Below are 20,607 nucleotides of genomic sequence, written 5' to 3' on the forward strand. Positions count from 1 at the left end.
TATATGTTTATTTATATGATATATATATGTTTATTTATATGATATATATATATAGTATACATATAGTATATATGTATGTGTATGTCTATATCTGTCTATCTGCTAATGCTGCTCGTGCTGCTTCTGCTCCTGCTGCTGTTGCTGCTGTTTCTGCTGCTGATTCTGCTGCTGTTGCTGTTGCTGCTGCTGTTGCAGGACGTGATGGTGGTAGTGAAGACGCACTCTGCTAACCACGCAGCACGTTTGCCGCTGCTGCGGAGTTTGTGGGCTTCACGTGAAGTGCTGCAGCAGCAGGCGCAGCAGCACATGTACGGTGGCTACTCAATAGAGGGCTCTAGCGAGCAGGAGCAGCAGCATATAAAGGAGACATACAAGCATCTATCTATTCGCTTCCTCTCGGACGTTGCAGACCCCAAGCAAGGCATTGAAGCTCTGTCTCCTACAGCTACAACTGCTGATGCAGCAGATGCAGGTGCTGCTGCAGCTGGTGTGCCGGCCGGGAAGGAAGGTCTCTGTGCTCGGCTGCAGCTTGTATTGAAAGATTTTCTTTTAGAGCAGCATTCTTCACGCCGCTTTCTTATTATTGTTGATGATGATACGCTTATTAACTTCCGACATCTCTTAGATTTACTGTCTCTAACTCTACAACCCCCTGTCCCTGCTAGGGGCTTCACTGCCAGTCTCCTTGGAGACGCCCATGGATACAGAGCACATTGGCCTGGCTATCGTCAGCTAGCTAAAGATATTCGAGTCTATCTATCAGAAGTTGCTGCAGCAGAAGGACCTGCAGCAGCAGCAGCAGCAGCAGCAGCAGGAAGGTCTGCAGCAACGCCACTGAAAGATAGTAAATATACCTCTGCACAGCTTACTGCTGTCTCTCAGCTGTACGGGCACGGAGGGCCTCGGCCTTTAGAAGCTGTCTCTCCTTTATATTTAGGAGAGAGATATGGGTATAGCTTAACAGGAGGAGACAGCAAGTCTTCATCTGGAAATGAATATGCAACAATGGGAGGCGGGGTTGTTCTAGATCGTGCAGCAGTTAAGCTGCTAGTGGAGTGTATAGACAGCGGGCGGTGCAGATGTACAGCAGACGGCAGTGCAGATGATATGATTTTAGGCTTGTGGGCGCAGCAGCTGCAGCTGCCTCTGCTGCATGCAAGAGGCTTGCATCAAGAGAGACCTGCAGATTATCATCATCTTCTTGTGCATGCAATAACCCCTGTCTCCTTTCATAGAATGGAAAGGACTGTAAAAGGAACGAAGAAGATATTTAACGAATACGTCAACGTAAGCGACCAACCCAGCAGCAGCAGCAGCAGCAACAGCAGCAGCAGCAGCAGCAGCATCAGTGCGGATGATTTAATGGAGATAGACTGGATAGATTATGACTGGCATCATGTAGAAGACCATCTATGGATAGAAAGAGAAGAGCTTCAAGAATTAGATGAAGGAGACCCCACAATGCCTAGAGGCATCGGAGACATCTTCAGCCGCCATGTCGTTAGAGGCACAAGACCTATGACACCTGAAGAGCTGCTAGCTCATGAAGAACTTGAAGAAATGTCTTCACTGCATGACGAGCTTTAATATACACCCCAATTAAACTATTATATAAGTCTATATATATATATACATATGTATATATACATATGTATATAAGATCCCTGAAGAGCTGCTAGCTCATGAAGAACTTGAAGAAATGTCTTCACTGCATGACGAGCTTTAATATACACCCCAATTAAACTATTATATATATATGTGTGTGTGTATGTTTGTATATATACATAATTTACTCATTTACTCGTTTATAGATATATATATATATATGTGCATTTATATATAGTGTATATCACCCCAAGACGAAGACACGGAGGTGGATTGATATTATTGTAATATTAATAATGCTAACATCATTATACACCCCAAGACTAAGACAGACAGACAAGTAGACTAATTAACTCATTATTATACACTCTAAGGGTAAGACAGGTATACACGCAAATTAAATAACATATATACACCCCAAAGCTAATACTGACGGACGCATGCATTCATTAGTTGATTATACACCCCAAGACTAAATCAAGGCATAGACAGACATGCAAATTAATATAATATGCATGTTATAAACCCCAAGACTAAGACAGACATACACTTGAATTCACGAGCTGATTATACACCCCGAGACTAAGACAGGCATACACTTGAATTCATTACACTTAAATTCATAAACTGACGATACACCCCAACCCGTATGCGCCGCTGCAGCAGCACGGGCGGTGTCTCCATCGTAGAGAATGCATAGCAGCAAATGGGGTCTCTTAAGACACCAGCAGACGACAAAGGAGACAGTACGAAGCTGCTGTCTCTTCATTTTTAAGAGACCTATACTATTCACGCAGTCCTGCAGTGCTGCTGCGCCAGAAAGTAGCAGCAGCTGCTGCAGCAGCTCGGCTCCTGCTGCTGCTGCTGTATCTGCATGCCCCATAATACCTTTTTATGCAGTAGCAGCACGAAGCAGTCAATGCCCTCTGTGGTGTACGCAGAGGGTAAGACTCAGCCTTTGGCCCTGCTGCTGCAGACACCGCTGCTGTTAACCCCTTTGCAACAGCAGCAGCAGCAGCAGCAGTTGCTGCTGCTGCAGCAGGGGAGCTGAGAGGGCTCTCCCTCAACTTACTGCTGCCCCAGACAGAGACGGAGGAGAGTTTTACTTTTAGGGTCCGTTGGTTTGATTGATTAGTAGCTGGGATGTAGCAGAGACAGAGACACTGCAAAGGAGACAGGGGGCTCTGTCCCTTGTCTCCTTTGCAGCCGCCTGTATCAAACACGAAGAGGAGATGCAGCGAGCGCTGCGGCAGCAGCAACCACTGTTCCTGCTGCTGCTGCTGTTACTGCTGCAGCTGCTGTTGCTGCTGCTGCAAGGGCTGTTAGCAGTGTCTCCGAGACCGTTGCAGTGTCTCTGAGTGTCTGTCTCCCTCAACTACTCATTCTATGAAGGTGTCTCCTTTTGCAGTTTTATCTGTGGGGTTATATTTGTGCTGCATTTCTTTAGCCTGTAGCGCCGTCTCCTGTCTCCACTGCGTCTGTCTCTGCCGTAACATATAATATATATATATATATATGTATATATATATATATATATATACATATATATATATATATATGCATATGTATATGTATATGTATATGTATATGTATATGTATATATATGTATATATATATATATATATATGAATAAATAGATACCTACCCCTACCTATATATATGAATAAGTATTTGCCTAACCCTAAATATATATATATATATATATATGTGCGTATATGATAAATATGTATTATATATTTATATATTAATATATATATATATATATATTGTATATATTATATATTTATATATGCGTTTCCAAGTCAAAGACAACCCCTCGAAAAAGCTGAAGAAGGACACTCAGCAGCAGCAGCAGCAGCAGCAAACAAATGGAGGTCTCCAGCTGCTGCAGGTGATGGTGTGGGGCGAATATTATTATAAAATATATAATGCAGCGGCTCAGGAGGTCGGTTCTGCTGCTATGGAAGGCTTCTTTTGCTGCTGCTGATTGTGCTGCTGCTGCTGCTGTCTCCTGGATGAGAAGAGACCCCAAGGAGACACACACTAGCTGTGCCCTGCAGCAGCTAAATGTCTCGCCGCGCAGAATCCAGAGCTGCAGCAAAGGGACAAGCAGCAGCAGGCACCAGCAGCAAAAGCATGCAGCAGCAACAACAAGCAGCAGCAAGAGCAGCAGCAGCAACAACAGCAGCAGCAGCAGCAGGTCCTGAAGACTCTATCGTGTTATTATGCGGTACCATGAAAAAGAGGAAGACTCACCACCAAACACCAGCGGAAGTACACTCGCTGCTGCTGCTGTTGCTGCTGCTACTGTTGCTGCTGCTGTTGTTGTTGCTTACACAACAGCAGCTCCCGTTGGCAGCACTGACGCTGCTGCTGTTGCAGCAGCAAGTGCCGCAGCAGCAAGAAGACATGCGCCAGATACCGCATGCATCCCCACAGCCGTCACAGGACCTCCACCAGGTCTGCTGCTGCTGCTGCTGCTTCTGCTGCTGTGTTTGCTGCATGCTTCGGCATACAGCTGCTGGGGGAAGCGGCTTTCGGAGAGCCGTATTAAGCACCTGCAGCAGCAGCAGCAGCAGCACGGCAGCAGTGACGGGATAGCAGCAGCAGCAGCAGCAACAGAAGTGCTGCCGCAGCAATATGAGGAGCTACTTGCCCTAGCGATGCTATTGCAATAGCAGTGAAGCAGCAGAACAGCAGCAGCAGACAGCAAATAGCAGCAAAGAGACAGTCACCTGCACGTGCTGCTGCGGCGCTGCTGTAATCCCCACTAGACGAGAGCCGCTTCCATCTGTTGCTGCAGCGAGCACAGCGCAGCAGCAGCAACAAAAACAGCATCAGAACGTTCCTCTGCTGCAGTGAGCCTGCTTTAGCAGCTAAAGCAGCAGCAGCAGCAGCAGCAGCAGCACTCGTTTGTTTGCTGCGGTGTCTCCTGACCTCAACTCACCTAAAGCCTGATAGTCTCCTTGCTGCAGCAGGCGGCGCCCCGTCCGGAAATCAAATACTTGTGCGGCAGAGGCGCTGCAGGGCGCATGCAAGAAGAAAGCAGCAAAGTGCTGTCTTTGTCTCCTGAGTGTCTCCTTACACATGTCCCTGTCTCCGAAGCAAGACCTCTGTCTCCTCTGGTGTATATCTGTCTCTGTTGTCTCTGTGTCTCTGTTGCTGTCTGACTGTCTCTGTTTCTTCCTTTGTCTGTCTTGGTGTCTCCGTTGCTGCCTTTACGTCTCTGTTGCTGTCTCTGTCTGTCTCTGCTTCTATCTTGCTGTCTCTGTCTGTCTCTTTCTGTCTCCGTTTCTTCCTTCTTATCTCTCTTTCTTTGTGTAGTTAGGTGTGTAGTTTTACGTTCGTCGTTTGTCTCTGTAGGTGTCTTGGTATGTCTGCTGCTGCCTAGCTGTCTCTGTCTCTGTCTCCGTCTGCTTTGCTGTATATGTCTCTCTGTCTGTCTCCGTCTCTGTCTCTGTCTCTGCTGTGATGTCTCTGTCTCTGTTTTGATGTCTCTGTCTCTGTTTTGCTGTATCTCTCTTTGTCTTGCTGTCTTCCTGTCTCTGTCTCTCCTTTGTGTGCTGTCTCTGTCTCTGCTTTTAGAGACAAAAAGAGAAGAAGCAAAAGGAGGCAGGCAGCACATTTTGTCTCCTTACCTGTTGCAGATGAGAGTCCCTGAAGACAGCCGAAGCTCCACGCGTTCCCACCGCCTTCTTGCTGCTGCATCTGCTGCTGCTGCTGCTGCTGCTGCACCTCCTGCTGCATCTATTGCTGCATCTGTTGCTGCTGGCTGCTGCCTCAACCACAGCAGCACAAACTCCCAGCGCTCCTCCCCCCCATTCCTCCGCACGGGGATCGTCTCCCACACGATCCCAGGGTCTCCCTCCGCAGCAGAAGCAGCAGCAGCAGCGAGGCTTTGCTCACCCACGCGCTGCTGCTCCCCGTCCCAGCCAGAAGCAGCAGAAGCAGCAGCAGAAGCAGCAGCAGCAATACTTCCGCTGGTTTGCTGCTGCTTGCGGGGTTGAGGCAGCGAGCCAGCTGGGGCGAGGACCCCACAAAGGAGACTGCCTAGCGACAGTGCAGCAGCAATGAGAAGCACAGAACCACTGTCTCCGAAAGAAGCACCTGCTCCTTGCCGCTCTTGTCCCTCAAATAGTAGGCCTCTCTGCTGCTGCAGCTGCTGCTGCTGCTGCTGCAGCTGCTGCTCCGGTTTGTGGAGACCCAAGAGACGCATGCACGTCGCTAGAGACACCTGGCGGCAGTCTAAAGCAGCAACGCCTGCTTGGCATTCCCTTCGTGATGCAACAGCAACAGCAGCAGCAGCAGCACAAGCAGCACAGCAGAAACAAAACAACATAAGCAGCACGAAGGACAGAAGCAGCAACAGCAACAACACAGAGAGCAGCAAAAGCAGCAGCAAACATGCAAGGTGCAGCATCATATGGGTCCCAGCAGCAGAATGCCCAAGTGGCTGGACAGCCCTCCCGTAGCCGCTGCTGTTGCAGCAGCAGCAGGGTACCGCAGCTGCTGCTTTTGCTGCTGCTGCTGCACGCCGTCGCTGCAGTAGCTGCAGCAGCAGCAGCAGCAGCATAAGTCCTTAATAGATATGAGAGGGTCTCACCCCTCAAGAGAGCGAGCCACCGCCTTTGTCTTCATCAGCTTTAGGAGACACTTGGGTCTCCTTTGCCAGTGCTGTCTGTACACAGAGGAGACATTTTCTCTCTCCCGTCTCCGTTTAAAGAGACAGAGACAGTGTATTATCAGGGAGTCCTCAAACCCGAAGCACAGCCACGGACCCTGCAGCAGCAGCAGCAACAGCAGCAGCAGCAACAGCAGCAGCAGCACCAGAAGTAGTAAGTCAGAAGTGACGAAAGCAAGCGCCTCACAGGTCTTGCTGCTGCCCCTCTGCGCTGCAGCAGCTGCAGCACTGGCAGCTGCTGCAGCTGCAGCTGCTGCAGCACTGGCACAGATGGAGACAGCAGGTGCGGGAGGTAGTCAGCAGCAGCTGCAGCAGCTGCTGCTGCCATTGCTGAGGGTTTAGAGACAAAACGTACAGAGAGACAGCCTGCGGAGACCCCAACATCCCCCGTGCTAATGGTGGAGGGACGCCCAACATGCAGATAGGGAGACTGCAGCAGCAAACGTTTGCTGCTGCTAGCTGCTGCTGCTGCGCTGCGCCGATTAGAGACACTGCAGCAGCAGCATTTGCTGCCGGGAGTCCCGTTGTTACTTCTGCTGTCGGTGCCATTCGTAGAGCAACTGCAACTGCAACTGCAACTGCTGCTACTGCTGCTGTTGCTGCTGCTGCTGTGCCTTCTGCTGCAGTAGGGAGCTCGTAGGCGCCACATGCGACCCTGAGGGCCGCGCAGTCTCGCAGTCTCCTCAGAGAGCTCTACAGGAAAATCGTCTTCTTCACCATCGCTGCTGCTGCTGCTGCTGCTGCTGTTGCTGCTGCTGCCTCTGTTGCTGCTGGGCATGCCTCTCCTGCTGCTGCTGCTCGCAAGGCCCTCTTCAGTGCTGCTACCAGGAGGTGATCCCCTGCTGCGGCTGCTCTCGCTGCTGCTGTCAGTTTCGCTGTTACTGCGGCTGCTGCTGCTAAGGTCGCTGCTGCTGCGGCTGCTGTTGCTACTGCTGCTGCTGCTGCTGCTGTCTTCATAGGAAGATGCTGTTTGATGAGCTGCCCCCAAACAGAACCTGGGGAGGGCAACGAGATACCTGCGCGAGACTAACAGTATATACCCGTTGTATGCAAACGGCAGAGACAAACTTTTTCGTAGCTTCCAGTGCTCCCCTTGCTGCTGCTGTTCCTGCTGCAGCAGCTGCTGCTGCTGCTGTTGTTGCTGCTGCTGCATTGCGGGGCGGCTGGTGAGAAGCGCCGTCGGCAGCACTTCGAGTGTCTCCGGCACCACCACCTGCAGCGCCCGTCCCTGGCCAACGAGCAGAAGCTCCACAGGAGGCTGCTTCCTGCAGCAGCAGCAGCAGCTGCTGCTGCTGCTGCTGCTGCTATGGTGACGATACACCGGCAGTGCAGCAACTGTGAGGCTGTGGAGGTTCCTAAAAGAGCGGCGGCGAAGGCGGTGGGGGTAAATGGGGCTCCAGCTGAAGATCTGAAGCAGCAGCAGCAGCAGCAGCAGCAGCAACAGCAGCAGCAACGGCAGCAGCAGAAATAAGGACAATGGCAGGAGACAAGTGAAGCAAAACAACGCCCACAGTGTACAGGGACACCGGAAGGCGTGTAGGTGTGGTAACTGCTGCTGCTGCTGCTGCTGCTGCAGTTGCTGCTGGCGCGGCAAGTTGCGGCAGCTTTGCTGCTGCATCGAGCTGCAGGTTCTGCTGCAGCTATTATCACATCTTTGTTCGTTGCTGCTACTGCTGCTGACGCCGCTTCTGCTGCTGCTGCAGCTGACGCTGCTTCTGCTGCTGGTGCAGCAGTTGCTTTGCTGTTCGCTTACTTGGGGTGTCTCTCCAGGTCCCCACAAGGGGACAGCCACGCGCCCTGAGCACTCGCAAAGTTGAGGGGGGGCCCGCGACCACAGTGAAGGATCTTCATGCACGGAAACGCTACGTTGCAGCACTAGCCGAAGCATGTGGTGCTGCTGCTGCTGCTGCTGCTGTTGCTGCTGTTGCTGCTGATGTTGCTGCTGCTGTGGCACCTTGTCGAGGCGGTGGGGACCTTGATGGCGCTGATGCTGCTGCGAGAACTTACTCGCACCACGGGGAGGCAGCTCTGCTATTAGGGGTAACGCACAGCTGCTGCTGCTGCTGCTGCTGCTGTTGCTGCAACTGATGCTCCTGGGGACAGAACTACTGTACGAGACATTGCGTGGCTGCGGCTCGAATGCTTTTGCCTCACAAGACTTTGCTGCAGCTGCTGAAGGAGCAGCAGCAGCCCTGCTTCCTGCAGCAGCAGGAGTACTACTTGGAGGGGCAGCAGCAACCGCAGCAACAGCAGCAGCAGGAAAGAGAAGCGGCTGGTAAACAAACACTCCGCTCTCCCTTTGCTGCAAAACGAAGCACCAACTCCCTGACACAACAAACGCAGAGACCATCACCTGATATGCCCAGCCACAGCAGCAGCAACAGGAGTGACAGCAGCAGTAGCAGCAGCAGCAGCAAAAACAACAACAGGTACAGCAGCAGCAGCAACAGCTCACCCCCCCTAGAGACAAGGAGACAATCCTCCGCTTCGCTCCAGTCCCACTGAAGGGCCCCTAAGCTTTCAACGGCCAGCGAACCCTCTGCAGCAGCAGCAGTTGCAGCAGCAGCAGCTTTTTCTGCTGCTGCTGATATTGCTGCAGGTTGTGCAGCAGCTGATGCTGCATCGGATGCCTCTGCCTCCCCACTGTGCGGCCCCACAAACGGCAGGATCCGTAGGGAGGCTGAATCCGAGCTTGCTCTTGCTGCTGCTGCTGCTGCTGTTGCTGCTGCTGCTGCTGCTGGGGCTGCGTTTGTGCCTATGAGCCTCCAGCAGCGCCTCAAGCGTAGAAAGAAAGAAGCAAGCTGCTGCAATGACAGCTGAGGGGGATTCGGAGACAGCTGAAGGGCCCTGCAGCAAATCGATAGGGTGTCTCCTTGATGAGGGGTTGAACCCCTTAAGTCTTGTAAGTCTGACCTCAGTCGCTTCCTGTCTGCTGCTGCAGCTGCTGCAGTTGCTGCAGTCGCTGATGCTGCTGCTGCAGCGCCCCCTCCGGCTACGCTGTTGGAACAGCAGCAGCAGCCTGCACAGATACCACACGAAGCAGAACTACATGCAGCAGCAAAACCCGCTAAGCAGCAGCAGCACCACAGAGCCGAGCAGCAACAGCAGCAAGCGCAGCAGCGAAAAGATGCATACCCCGCAGAAGCAACACAGCAGCAACACAGCAGCAGCAGAAATTCAGAGAGCATGCAAAGGCAGAAGCTGCTGTTGCTGCTGCTGCTGCTGCTGCTGCTGCTGCTGCAACGACAGCAGCACCAGCACTGATGCGCATCTCTGCTGCCTACTTGGGGGCTGATGAGGCTTCTTAAAGCAAAGAGGGGGCCCCAAAGAGCAGCAGTTGATGTAAACGAATTCCTTTAAGAGGTCTGCACGAGCTCTGGGGCTGTGGAGGAGCCTGGCGAGGGCAGCTTCAAGAGCGGAGAACAAGAGGCCCCCCTTTTGCTGCTGCTGCTGCAGCAAGCAGCAGCAGCAGCACAGCCGCAGCAAATCTCCAGCTGTCAGGAAGGGGCCAGCGTGATGCAGAGCAGCAGCACAGTCTAAGAGACCGCAAGAGAGAGCAATGGGGGGCCCCCCTACTCCCTCCACAGGCAAGGGGGCCCCTGTACCTTCTTTATACTTCATAGTAGCGCAGCTTCGTTACTTAGCATGAAACAAATAGGAGTTTTTAGGGAGGGGGCCCCTGCAAGGGCCCCCAAAGGGGGCCCCTGTGGGGGGCCCCTGAGGGGGGCCCCTGAAGGGGGCCCCTGCAGGGTCCCTGACGCAGGTAGGGTCGACAGAGGCTTGGCCTGCTGGTTGCAGACGAGAATTGCAGCTGCACATGCAGCAGCAGCAGCAACAACAACAGCAGCAGGATTCGCTGCGAAGCGAAGCAGAGCGTCCCCTGTTGTTAATGATTGCTGCTCTGATTAACTGGCTTCCTGTGGCTCTCCTTGTACCTTACAGCTCTCTCTATTATCTCAGAGATGCTGCAGCCCCCCCTACAAAAGCTTTATTGATATTAGGAGAAGGGGCCCCTTAGCAGCAAGCTGCAGAAGGTAAAATTGAATATATATAAATCCACAGTCGAGCTACTGGGGCCTCCAAATGAAACTAAGAAGAATCTTCTACGCTTTTCTTTTTCTTACAGTCTCATAGGCCTCCTCAGCAGCTAGCTTCATCATAAAAGGGCCCCAGAGGGGCCCCCTAGGGGGGCCCCCTCAGGGGGCCCCCTAGGGGGCCCCTGCTGTGAGTGGTTTGCACGGATATTAAGATAATGAAGGGGGAAATTAAATAGGGAAGAGGCTTATAATTAATATTTTGTTTATTTTTCATTTAAGTTTTTGTTTATAATCGAGAGGGGGAATCGAACCCGGGACCTCTCCTCTGGGCTCATAAGTTCAGAAAAAATAAATATGCAAATGAGTTAAGTTTAGTTTGAGTCTCTTGCAGATAGAGGCTTTATTCTTTTCTTTTGTTGCTGTTTCTATCTCTCTCTGTCTTTGCTTGTGCTTCTATCTCTACTTAACTCTGCTGCAAAGCAGCTCCCTTACCCTCTCTGTTCTTCAGAGGTCTACACCTCAGCAGCAGCCGCCTCACGCTCTCAGTGCTGCCTCACCTTGCAGCGGCTGCATGCCAGCCTCCTACAAGGAACAGGGCACCCAAGAAGAGCCCACTAGGGGCCCCTTAGGGGCCCCTTAGGGGCCCCTTAGGGGCCCCTTAGGGGCTCGCAGAGGGGCCCCCTCGGGGCTCGAAGGGGGCCTCCTAGGGGCTCCCAAGGGGCCCCCTAGGGGTTCGCCGGGGGTCTCTGAGTACGCTGCTACATAAGGGGGAGCCAAAGGGCTACGTACAGCCCCGAAAGGTTAGGCACTGCTGGGCTGTACGTACAGCTCCATGTTGAGATGCTTGCAGTATATACACTCTCTTTGCTGCCTAGCAAGAGGAAATGCTTTCTTATAAAAAGCAACGGCTGTAGAAAGCCAAGAAATGCCGTCCGAAGGCAGCAGCAACACCAGCAGCAGCAACACCAGCAGCAGCAACACCAGCAGCAGCAATACCAACCGCAATAACAGTAACAATACCAACAACAGCAATGGGGACAGCAGCAGCAGCAACAAAAGAAGAAGAAGAAGCAGCAGCAGCAGCAACAGAAGTAGAAATAGCAGCAGCAGCAACAGTCTTTTCTAGTGTTGAATACTTAAGACATAACAGGTCTATACGGCATCCGCTGTAGTGGAGCTGAGGTGTCTAGACAGCCCACGGAGACAGCTGAATCTCATGAAGGCGTAGCGGGTAGTTGTTAGGCCCCCCTATGCTTCGCTGCCTGGCCTAAGAGCCCTGAAAACAGAGCTGGAGGCAAGTGTCTCCGCTGTCTGTACGCCTCAACTCCCCACAGTCAGCTGCTGCTCCCCCTCTGTGAAGCTGATAGTTGCTGCAGGGGTTTGTGTCTCCCACCCGTGTGAATAATGTCTGTCTCCTTTTCTTTTATGTCTGCAACTTAATACTGATTTAACTCCTTTAATGGAGGGCAGCTGCTAGAAAAGACAAAGAAATCAAGATCGTGTTGCTTCCTCCGCATCCACCACCGACCAATGGTCCAATGGACCAGATCCTTCTGCAGCGCAGCAGCAGTAACAACAACCCCACCCCACACTCCAGCTGTCTCCACAGACACCCGAACAAAACCCTCAACACGCACCGTCCCCCCTAGCAACAACACCTCCTGCAGCCTCCCATGGTCTCTACTATATACCACCAAAGCAGCAGAGGCACAGCATTAACTGTCTCCTCAGCCCGCTGTCCCCTTGAGATCAGGGGGCCGCTGAAGGCCTTTCCAAAGGCACGCTAGTTAGCTAGATAGCTAGCCAGCTAGCTAGCTAGCTAGCTAGCTAACTAGCTAGCACTAAGTATCGGCTCACCTCAAGCTTTAGAATTTCCTGCTGCGTGAGGTGCGTCCACCCTGTTCGCAGAACGAAGACAAAAGGGCAGCTAGCTAGCTGGGATTCTGGCTAGTTGGGCAACTATCTATCAGAGCAGCTGGCTAGCTGGGCAGCTTGCTAGCTATCTGGGGCGCTAGCTAGTTTTCTGGGGCGCTAGTTAGCTGGTAGCTGAGTAGTTGAATATCTGAGTAGCTAGGTATCTGGCTAGCCAGCTAGCTAGCTGTGGCTAGCTAGCTGGCAGCTAGCCGTTGCTGCCAAGAAGATCAGCCCCTCACCTTGAGGAAAGAAGGCAGCGTAGGCGGGTAAACCCTCTGGAGGGGTCATGCGGTAGTCATAGAGAGACACCTTCATTGCTAAGGGCGGAGGCATCTGCTTCAGCTCTTCCTGCGCAGCAGCACAGACGCGCACACAGGCAGACCCAACCTAGCTAGCTAGCCAGCTAGCTACCTACCCAGCAGCTAGCTAGCCAGTAGCTAGCTAGCTAGCTACTAGCCAGCGAGTCTGGGCAATCACCGACAGAAGGCAACCCAATACGGGGGACGACTTAGACGATGCGTCCGCCTAGCCCTAGCTAGCTAGCAACCTAGCTAGCTAGCTAGCTAGGTTGCTAGCTAGCTAGGGCTGGGAGGGGCTGGGCTCACTCCCTGGGGGCCTAGCAGCTGCAGCACTGCAGGCTGTCTGGTGCTGAGTTGATGAATGAAAGACCGCCAGAAGGGCGGGTAGAGCTGCAGCCCGTCGTCTTGAGCGGAGGCGTCTCCAGCAGAAGAAGATGCGTGGAGAGACATTTGCTGCTGCTGCTGCTGCTGCTGCAGCTGCAGCGGAGTCCCTGCTACGGCCCCCTTCAATGCCGACTTCAGACGCAGGGGTATAAACCAGAGACGCCAATCTAAGCGAGGGAAGTGGCCAGACAGCAACCAAGGAGGAGAGCTGTTCACCTCTCCTGCGCAGCAAAGCCAGCAGCAGCAGCAGCAGCAGCAGAGGCCCATCAGCCCAAGCACTGCAGCAGCAACGGGACGAGTTGCTGCTTCAACAGACAACCGGAAAAGCATACAACGGTATGTATGCCCCATGGGTATCTATGCACTGTCTCTCCTTCACTGGTAGCTAGCCAACTGCACCTGCTAGCTAGCTGCTGGCTAGCTATCAGGTGGCTACCTAGCTGGCGCTGCTGGGTAGCTAGCTAGCTAGCTAGCAGGGGCTGGGCTCTGAGCGAGCTGTATGTGTTGTGCCTCCTCTCAAGCTAGTTGTGCAGTGTCTCCTCTTTGTTCTCAAGGTAGAAGCAGCAAGGAGACCGGAAGGAGACGAAAGGAGACAGAAAAAACAGCAAAAGAGAACGGAGACAACAATACACCCCACGCGATAAGAGGAGACACCGCATAACTGATAGAAAGGAGGCACCCCACAGGAGACACCTCAGAGGAGACGCCCCAAAGTAGACACCTCAGAGGAGACACCTCAGAGGAGACACGTCAGAGGAGACACCTCAGAGGAGACACCTGAAAGGAGACACCCGAAAGGAGACAGAGCAGAGGGCCTTACCCGGTTTATATGGGAAGCATATTTCTCTCCACTGCGGCGGCTGCTCTGGTGCCTGATGCAGCTCCTCTAAGACAAGTTCAAGACGCCCCGTTGTAACAACAGAAAATAAGCCTGCAGCAGCAGCACGTGCAGCAAGAAGAGACACTAAGCAATACTCAGGAGACACTTCCTCCTTCCTCTGCTCCCCTGTCTCCTTATATTATTTATGTTCTGCTCATTATATTATTTGTATTTATGTCTTTCTCATCTCTCCTTCTTGAGATCGTCTCCTTTACATTTTATATAAATCATGTTGTCCTATCCTTCGTTCCTCTGCTATCCTCGCTCAGCCCCTATGATAGACCCCTGCTGCAGCTGCTAGGTTGCTGCTGCAGCTGCTGCAGCTGCTAGGTTGCTGCTACAGCTGCTGCAGCTGCTGGGTTGCTGGTGTTGCTGCTGCCGCTCACCATAGCCATTGCAGATGCAAAGAAGAGACAGCTCCCTGCACAGCGCCAATACCCACGAAGGGGCGGAGACAGTCGGCCGCATCCAAATCCTGAAGACAGCAGCAACAGTTACAGCAGCACCAATCGCAGCAGCAGCTTTACCGGCAAAACCAGTCGCTGCCGCAGCAGGCGCGGCAGCAGGTGTTGCAGCAGCAACAGGTGCAGCAGCAACAGGTGCAGCAGCCCCAACAGCAGCAGCAGCATTAGGAGAAGGAGCACCTGCATGAGCAGCAACTGCAGCAGCAGATGTTCCAGCAGCAGCAGTTACAGCAGCAACAGCTGCAGCAGCAGCAGTTGCTGCAGGGGCAGCGACAAGGAGAGGGTACGGAGAGCAAGAGATAATATAATATAATGCCTCACTTGCAGAAATAATTCAGACAGCCCGCGGTGTATATCTGCAAAAACAAACAAAACACAGAAAAAGAAGGGCTCAATTCACATGCCGTTGCAGCAGCAGCAGCAGCAGCAGCAGCACTAATGAGCAGCAGCAGCACATCAGCGACTGCGGCTCCCGTCTTAACCTGCTGCAGCAGATCGGTTCTCTGCACTGTTGCTGTTGCTGCTGCTGTTGCCGCTACTGTTATCGTGCCTCTGCTGTTTCTGATACTGCTGCTGCAACAGCAGCTGCTATTGCTGCTGCCGTTGCTGACACAGGTCTGTTGCTGCAGTTGCCTATGCTGTTGATGCTACCGTCCTGTTGTTGCTGCTGCTGTTGCTGCTGCTGCTGCTGCTGCTGCTGGTATTGCCTCACCATAAAGTAAACCCCCACGACTACGCAGAGGAAAATTCTGCCGGCCATCAAAGCGCAGCGCTCAAGGAATGTCTGAAAAGGAGACAGCAAAGAAACATATTATTAATTGATTTATTTATTTATTTATTTATATGTATTTACTTTATTTATTAATAGTATTTATTTTATTTATTAATGTTTTTATATATGTTTGCTGCTGCACCGCAAACAGAAAGGAGACAGAGACAAAAACTAAAGAAGGAGACACCAGAGACACGCAGCACTGGCGATGAAGAGAAGCGATGAACGGCAGCACATACAGCAAAAAGCATGTAAAAAATAAAAGCAGCAAACAAAAACTTTAATCGATAAACAAATACTTTACTTCCTGTCTACCCAGATACACTCGCGTACTCCACACCCAACAAGGGATCCGTTCCCAGCCAGTGTCAGCAGCAGCAGCAGCAGCAACAGCAACAGCAGCAAAAGCAGCAGCACCACCACCACCACCAGCAGTAACAACAATAGCAGCACCAGCACCAGCAACAGCAGCAGGAGCATTAATAGCAGCAGCAGCAACAGCAGCAGCAGCAACAGCAGCAACAACAGCAGCAACAGAAGCAGCAGCAGCAACCGTTACAGCAGCAGCAGCGGACGCAGCAGCAGAAACAATGCATGATTGGCTGCTGGATTGTCTCTGTCTCCGGTGTACAGACACCCCACGCGTGCATATGGAGTGTCTCCTCACCAGGGAAGCAGCAGCAGGTGCTGCTACGTTTAAGAGATTATCATCAGCCAGAGAGAGACACAGAGCAGCAGTCAGATGCGGCAGAAACCCCAAGTTGCCGCTCAGCAACACCCCCAAGGAAAGGCCTGCATGCAGCCAGAAGCCCCAAACCCTGTTCATGTGTCTCCAACCAGCAGCAGCAGCAGCAGCAGCAACAGCAACAGCAGCAGCAGCAGCAACAGCAACAGCAGCAGCAGCAGCAGCAAACGCTGCAGCAGTAGCAGCAGCAGATCGTTTAGAGAGATAATACACACCCAGGATGGAGACTGCTGCGGCAACGCGGAAGGGGGCGGTAGCGAAGATTAAACACGACATCACCCCCTGCAGCAGCAGCAACAACAGCAGCAGCAGCAACAGCAGCAGCAGCTGCAACACTCGCACAAAGGCCCTTCCCAAGCAGCAGCAAGCAGCAAAAAGCTCAAAGGGAGCAGCAGACAGTCAACTGACTCCAACGGAGAGCCGCATGAATGAAGAGACAGAGTAAGCCCCAGCAAAGGAGACAGCAAACGCCGCGCAAGACACAACATAGAGACAGCTGAGGAGGCACCAAATGCATTAAGTGAAGCCTCCCCCCAATAAGAGGCAGAAGATACAGCTAAAGAGACAAACAGATACGCCGGCAAGCGAGGAAGCTGCTCCAGTGATGAGAACCCGATTGTCTTTATAAGAAGCAAGGGCATAGCAGCAGCAGCAGCAACAGCAGCAGCAACAGCAGCGGCAACAGCAGCAGCAACAGCAGCAACAGCAACAGCAACAGCAACAGCAGCAACAGCAGCAACAGCAACAGCAGCAGACGAACCTCTGTGAATAAAACCGTCATAGCGTGCAGCCGCTTGCCTCTTGACCAGTAGAAGAACCCTGCAGCAGCCGTTAAAGCCACATGCTAAACCCTAAACCCTAAGCCCTAAACCCTAACCCCGTCTAGATTGTCTGCTTGCTGAAGCGGCTGCGAATGGGCTGCACCCTGCTGCAGCTGCTGCTGCTGCTGCTGCTACCATTCTGGAGCTTGAGCAGTGCGCTGAGTGTGCTGCTGCTGCTGTTGGCGTTGCTGCTCCTGCTGTTGGCGTTGCTGCTGTTGCTGTTGCAGGGGTGCTGCTGCTCCTCTAAAAGGAGCACCAGCATCAGCAGCAGCAGCAGCAGCAGCAGCAGCAATGGCTGCAGCTTACAAGAGCCTGGGCCGGGTAGGGGCTGCGTCCAGTAGTGGAAGTAGAGGGCGCTGAGGTCTCTCCAATGCGGTGCTGCTGCTGCTGCAGAGACAGCGAAAGCAGCACAATAGAAGGAGACACTAGAATTGCAAAGGGCTCAAGCAGCAGCAGCAGCTGCTGCAGCAGCAGCCGAGAGACAGAGACAGCTGACATCGAAGGAGACAGCAGCAGCAGAGACAGGGAAACAAGCAAACGGATAAAGAGACTAACGAAGACCTACAGCATTTAGAGACAGCTGAGCAGAACAGCAGCTTAAACAGCAGCAGCCGCAGCAGCAGCAGCACCGCTGTTGTTGCAAAGGGACACCCAATAGACAGAGCTGCAGGCCCGAAGCAGCAAATGAAGCCTGTCTCCAGCAGCAGCACATCCCTGCAGCAGAAGAGCAACCAGCAGCAGGAGACAAACAGCAGCAAACAAATCTAATGCCCCCAAACACCCGCCTGCTCAATGTGCTTGGCTCTACATACACTCCTCAGTATATAAAAAACACCAAACTGTCTCTCTTTGCTTCGCGAGCTGCCTGCTGCTGCTGTCCCTTTCTGCTGCTCGTGCTGCTTGCTGCTGCTGTCCCTTTCTGCTGCTCGAGCTGCTTGCTGTTGCTGTCTCTGTCTCTGTTTCTGTCACCGTCTCCATGTATGAAGATGTCTCTTTCTGTCTCTGTCTCCAAGCAGCTGCACTTATGCTGTCTCCTTCCGCTGTTTTTGCTTCCTAGGGTCTCCGTGTGCTGCTTCTGTCTCCAACTGTTTGTGCTGTTCTTAACTTCTAGTGTCTCCCTTTGCTGCTTCCGTCTCCTACTGTCTCCTTTTGCTGTTTCTGTTTCCTACAGCCTCCTTTTGCTGTTTCTGTCTCTTAGTGTCTCCTCTTGGTGTCTCCTTTTAATGCGTCTGTCTCCTACTGTCCCCTTTTAATGTCTCCTACTGTCTCCTTTTAATGTCTCCTACTGTCTCCTTTTAATGTCTCCTACTGTCTCCTTTCAATGTCTCCTACTGTCTCCTTTTAATGTCTCCTACTGTCTCCTTTCAATGTCTCCTAGTGTCTCCTTTCAATATCTCTTAGTGTCTCCTTTTAATGTCTCTTAGTGTCTCCTTGTGCAGTGTCTGTCTCTTAATGTCTGTTACTAACCACTGAAAAGTCATAAACTCCTTCCCAAAGTAACGAAAGCAAAGATAAAGAAAAAACTGCAGACAAAAAGCAGCTGTCTGCCAGAGAGATCGGGAGAAGCCCGGAGGCAGCAGCAGAGACAGCAGCAAATTAAATGCTGCGCATGTGCAGCCACCCCACGCCAAATGGCTGAGCTGCAGATACACCCCAATTCAAAAAACAAACGCAGAAAAAAAAAGCAATTATAAGCTAAAGAAACACTCATAGTACTGCCGCAAGACACAAAGCAGCAACAGCAGCAGCAGCAGCAGCAGCAGCAACTACAACAGCAGCAACAGCAGCAACAGCAGTAACAGCAGCATCAGCAGCACCACCAAAGCAGGGCACCAGAAACAGCAGCAGCGAATGCAGCAGCAACGTCGGCCCCACACACAAACAAAGCCAGTAAATAAACAAATGCAGAAACAAAGCAAACAAAACAAACAAAACAAACGGAGGAGACAAAGGAGACAGAAGAGAGCGGAGACACCAAAGAAGAGACAGACAACAGAGAGAGAGCAAAGAGAGACAGACAGAGGAGAGAGCAGCAAATGCAGATGCAGCCCCAGCAGCAAACCAAGCAGCAGCAACTCTTACCTTAAAGCTGCTGCTCTTCCTGCTTGATTCTCTCGCCACATAACTGACGCCCGATAAAAGAAAGCTAACAGGTACAGACGCAGGCAGCTGCTGCAGCAGCTGCAGCTGCTGCTGCTGCTGCTGACTACCCAGCGATATTAAACCTATCCCCGGGCCCAGCAAGCCATCCACCTAAACAAAACAAATAAAGTATATTAACAAAACAAATAAAATTAAAGATAAATAAACAATATGAGGAAACAAAGAAAGACACAAACTAAATAAAGATAATACACACAACAAACAAACAAACAAACAAAAGAAAATAAACTAAATAAAATAGACAAACAGAACAAACAGAGCAAACAAAGCAAACAAAGCAATCTAAGTAAAACAAGCAAGACAAACAAACACAAAAAATAAAGAGAACTAACAAACAAACATAATAAATAAAACAAACAAAACAAACAAACAGAGTGAAGAGCATAAAACAAACAAAACAAACAATAAACAAACACCGGAGACACAATAAATAAAATAAACAAAACAAACAAAAGATGCAAACAAAGGAAACAAACAAAAAAAACAAGAAAATAGACATGCTGCTGCAGAGAGACAGCAAAGACAAACAAATCGAGAGACAACGGGGCCTCCAGGTGATAAAACTCGAAAGCAGCAGCAGCAGCAGCAACAGCAGCAGCAGCAACAGCAGCAACAATAGCAGCTGCAGCAACAAAAACAGTAGCAGCAACAAAAACAGTAGCAGCAGCGACAGCAGCAGCAACAGCAACAAACAACGCCAAACAGACAACAGGCAATCAACCAGACAAAGAGAGACAAGAAGAAAGAAGCAGCAAAGAAGCAAAGACAGCAACGACAAGAGCGCCAGCATGCGATAGCAGCAGCAGACCCAACACCTGTACATACACTGCAACAGGATACAACGGCAGCAGCACTCCTCAAACCAAGTAAATCCAGAAGCAGCAGCAGCCGCAACAAAAGCAGCTGCAGCAGAAGCCGCTGCAACAGCTGCAGCAGTAGCAACAGTAGCAGCAGAAGCAGCAGCAGCAGAACAGCAGCATCCGTGTCTGTTCCTTTACCTGTAAGGCAAGAGAACGGAAGGCGAGTACATACACCCCGTTGACAGCTAGCAGCACAAGCTGCAGCGAGAAGAAATGAGAAGGCCCCCGCTGCAGCAGCAAATAGCTGCTCCATAGATGCAGCAGCACAACCGAGTACGATATGCACGCACACAGCCACGAAGGGAGCCAATAACCGCTGCTGGAGCTCCTGCTGCTGCTGCTGCTGCTGCTGTTGCTGTTGCTGCTGCTGTCGTCAACCCCCCTTCTGCTGCTGCTGACGGGAACGCCCTCAGAGACGCTCCCCCTTTGGGGAGCGGCACAGCTTCGGCGCAGCATTCCTTGCTGCTGCTGCTGGTCTTGCTGCTGCTGGTCTTGCTGCTCGCTCTGCTGCTGCTGGCTATGCGTAGTTACTTTGCTGGGGGCACAAACAGAGGTCTTCTACGGTGTATGCGCAGCTAAAGTTTTGCGTCGTAGCGCCTGTACTAAGCCCCTGCCCCCTGGATGCGGCATTTCCCAAGGTGTGTCTGAGCTGCTGCTCCCTGGCGCGCTCTAGCAGCAGCAACAGCAGCAGGAGCAGCAGCAGCAGCAGCAGCAGCAGCAGCAAGGACAGGGGGGAAGCCTACGGTGTCTTCTGTCTACGAGCGCAACAGCCCCTAACGCTGCTCCCTTATAAATCTAAACGCATTAACAGTTTACCCTGTTTCGTCAACATAAGGCAGAAGCGGTAGAGAAAGAAGTTGGAGTGCATGCACAAGCAGCAGCAGCAACAGAAGCAGCAGCACTGGTGTTGGTAGCTGCTGCAGCTGCTGCTGTGTAGCTGCAGCAGGATGCTGGCGTTAGGGCATACCCTCACGTTATCTTT

General features: G+C 51.9%; 4 protein-coding genes across 4 annotated transcripts in view; 2 read left to right on the forward strand and 2 right to left on the reverse strand.

Annotated features, from left to right (window-relative positions):
• Positions 1–1,587, forward strand: part of EAH_00018860 (hypothetical protein, conserved) — a gene marked incomplete at both ends in the record, with an annotated part of 3,046 nt that extends 1,459 nt beyond the window's left edge. Inside the window, one exon of the mRNA XM_013397406.1 lies at positions 196–1,587. Within this exon, the coding sequence (XP_013252860.1) occupies positions 196–1,587 (1,392 nt within the window). The remainder of the gene's footprint in view (positions 1–195) is intronic.
• Positions 1,588–3,937: 2,350 nt separating this feature from the next.
• Positions 3,938–9,907, reverse strand: EAH_00018870 (hypothetical protein, conserved; the record flags this gene model as incomplete). The annotated part of the gene is made up of 7 exons (XM_013397407.1): positions 3,938–4,163; positions 4,543–4,626; positions 5,244–5,839; positions 6,474–7,694; positions 8,040–8,611; positions 8,742–9,305; positions 9,571–9,907. 7 exons carry the CDS (start codon positions 9,905–9,907, stop codon positions 3,938–3,940), a joined length of 3,600 nt encoding a protein of 1,199 aa, XP_013252861.1.
• Positions 9,908–11,814: 1,907 nt separating this feature from the next.
• On the reverse strand, positions 11,815–15,024 carry EAH_00018880 (hypothetical protein, conserved; the record flags this gene model as incomplete). The annotated part of the gene is made up of 6 exons (XM_013397408.1): positions 11,815–11,876; positions 12,477–12,585; positions 12,843–13,141; positions 13,741–13,851; positions 14,187–14,444; positions 14,916–15,024. The coding sequence occupies 6 exons, from the start codon at positions 15,022–15,024 to the stop codon at positions 11,815–11,817; spliced, it is 948 nt and encodes a 315-aa protein (XP_013252862.1).
• A 977-nt stretch (positions 15,025–16,001) lies between these two features.
• On the forward strand, positions 16,002–16,962 carry EAH_00018890 (hypothetical protein; the record flags this gene model as incomplete). The annotated part of the gene is made up of 3 exons (XM_013397409.1): positions 16,002–16,222; positions 16,384–16,545; positions 16,830–16,962. 3 exons carry the CDS (start codon positions 16,002–16,004, stop codon positions 16,960–16,962), a joined length of 516 nt encoding a protein of 171 aa, XP_013252863.1.
• Positions 16,963–20,607: the final 3,645 nt, after the last annotated feature.

The sequence above is a fragment of the Eimeria acervulina genome, genomic scaffold (genome assembly GCF_000499425.1).
Source record: "Eimeria acervulina Houghton genomic scaffold, Eah_scaff125, whole genome shotgun sequence".
Taxonomy (NCBI): Eukaryota; Apicomplexa; class Conoidasida; order Eucoccidiorida; family Eimeriidae; genus Eimeria; species Eimeria acervulina.